This window comes from Vicia villosa, linkage group LG6, assembly GCF_029867415.1.
Source record: "Vicia villosa cultivar HV-30 ecotype Madison, WI linkage group LG6, Vvil1.0, whole genome shotgun sequence".
Classification (NCBI taxonomy): Eukaryota; Viridiplantae; Streptophyta; class Magnoliopsida; order Fabales; family Fabaceae; genus Vicia; species Vicia villosa.
In genome coordinates, this window is record NC_081185.1 from 57,267,987 (window position 1) to 57,270,438 (window position 2,452).

The window sequence follows — 2,452 nt, forward strand, 5'->3', positions numbered from 1 at the left end:
CCTTTAATTTCAGTATTTACTTTTACTTTAAAGTTATTGCTGCATTTAATACAAACCAGATACACGTAATAAACAAATTAAAGCAATTAGTCCTGGAATATTCTAGTTGATTCCGCAAAAGTAACCTTTAAAAAGGAAACTAGCGCTTGTTTACCATATTTCTGGGTAAACAGGGACATAATCGATTGTTCAATGATTATTTTTCACAAACTCCAGTATACACGAATGAGCAATTTCATCGAAGGTACCGAATGCGTAAACATGTGTTCCTTCGTATTGTTGAAGCTCTGGGTCAGCACGATGAGTATTTTCGAATGATGGTTGATGCAACTGGTAGGTCAAGTCTTTCACCATTACAGAAATGCACTGTTGTTATCCGTATGTTGGCATATGGAACATCTGCTGATAGTGTGGATGATTATTTGAGAATTGGTGAAACCACAACACTAAAATGTGTTGATAAGTTTACAAGAGGAGTGATCAACATCTTTGGGGCACAATATTTGCGAAGGCCAAACGCTGAAGACATTGAACGCCTAATGCGAATGGGAGAGGCACGAGGATTTCCAGGTATGTTAGGGAGCATTGATTGTATGCATTGGGAATGGAAAAATTGTCCAGTTGCATTAAAAGGGCAGTATGTTCGAGGCGATCATGGGAAACCAACTGTTATGCTTGAAGCAGTGGCTTCACAAGACTTGTGGATTTGGCATGCATTCTTCGGGGTAGCGGGTTCAAACAACGATATTAATGTGTTGAACCAATCCAATGTCTTCAACAATGTTTTGCAAGGACGAGCTCCTCAGGTTCACTATACAATCAATCGTATTGAATACAACAAAGGTTATTATCTATCAGATGGTATTTATCCTGAACACGCCATGTTTGTGAAAAGTATCCCGATGCCACAAGGGGATAAAAGAAAATTGTTTGCCCGACATCAAGAAGCGGCAAGAAAGGATATTGAACGAGCATTTGAAGTTCTCCAATCCCGATTTGCGATCATACGTAACCCAGCACGATCGTGGCACTTAGACACACTCCAGCGCATAATGAATACATGCATAATATTACACAACATGATTGTTGAAGATGAACGTTCCACATATGGTGGAAATTTTGATTTTTCTTATGATCATTTAAGCAATGACGCAACAACATTGCCGAATGATTCTAATATTGATTTTCAAGAGTTCCTGCGTAGAAGATTTGATGTTCGTGATAGACAAATTCATCGACACCTTCAACAAGACTTGATAGAACATATATGGCAACGTTACGGGCAGGAGAATAGTAACAATTTAAAAATATTTTAAATATATCATTTTCTTGTATTTTATGCTAGTAATTTATTTTAATGTTTATGTTTTTTAATGCATTTTTTAAGTAATTTATTTTAAAGTTTATGTTTTTTTATGTATTTTTTAGTAAATTATTTATGTCATGTATTGTATTTTTTTAATATATATATATATATATATATATATATATATATATATATATATATATATATATATATATATATATATATATATATATATATATATATATATATATATATATATATGTATATATTAACCTTTATTTATTTTAAATGTATAATTTTTAACATAATTTAATATATTTGAATTAAATTGTTTCAATTATATATTTTTTATAATATAAAAGAGATATATTGTAAGATTTGGTGGGACCCATTTTAAAGTTTTTGATGGGTTGTATGTAGAGCTGTCAAAATGGGCTACCCGGCCCAGTTAGGGCCGGCCCTGATGGGCCTGGGCTTTTTAGGGCTGGGCCAAAAAAGCCCAATTGTAATATGAGCCTCAAAATTACTACCCGAGCCCGGCCCTAGATGGGTTTCGAACTACCCGGCCCTATACGGGCTTTTTTTAATAAAAAAAATTAAAATAAAAAATCCATTATATTTATTATAAATTAGATAAAAAATTATATTATTTTAAACATAATACATTTTTAAGTACTATATTATCTTTTATAAATACTATAATGTGTTTTTAAATATACTACATGTTTAAATTGTAGAAAATAATACTCAAATATTTAATATAAGAGAAACTACTAGAATACGAGAAAATAATGTTGATTATATTAATGTATAATATTTAAAAGAGAAAGATCAAATATAATAGAAACAAAATTTAGTGAAGTGAGAAAAATCAATGTTTTATTTTGGAGTAACACAATATAAAAACTAATATGAATTTTTGAAATTTATAGTTGTGCAGGCCTTATGGGCTACCCATGGCCCATATGGGCTAGCCCTAATGGGCTGCGGGCTTTTTAGGGCTGGGCTAAAAAGTCCTTAAAAATATGGGCTCTCATTTTAAGGCCCAAGCCCTATGATTTTTCGGGCTGGACAGACCGGCCCATATGGGCTAGCCCATTTTGACAACTCTAGTTATATGGATATTTAAAAGATGTAGTTGAGTTG

At 32.3% G+C, this 2,452-nt stretch overlaps 1 protein-coding gene across 1 annotated transcript; it reads left to right on the plus strand.

Annotated features, from left to right (window-relative positions):
- Window positions 1-251: 251 nt before the first annotated feature.
- Window positions 252-1,316, plus strand: LOC131613706 (uncharacterized). The gene has a single exon (XM_058885355.1). It carries the CDS (start codon window positions 252-254, stop codon window positions 1,314-1,316), a length of 1,065 nt encoding a protein of 354 aa, XP_058741338.1.
- Window positions 1,317-2,452: the final 1,136 nt, after the last annotated feature.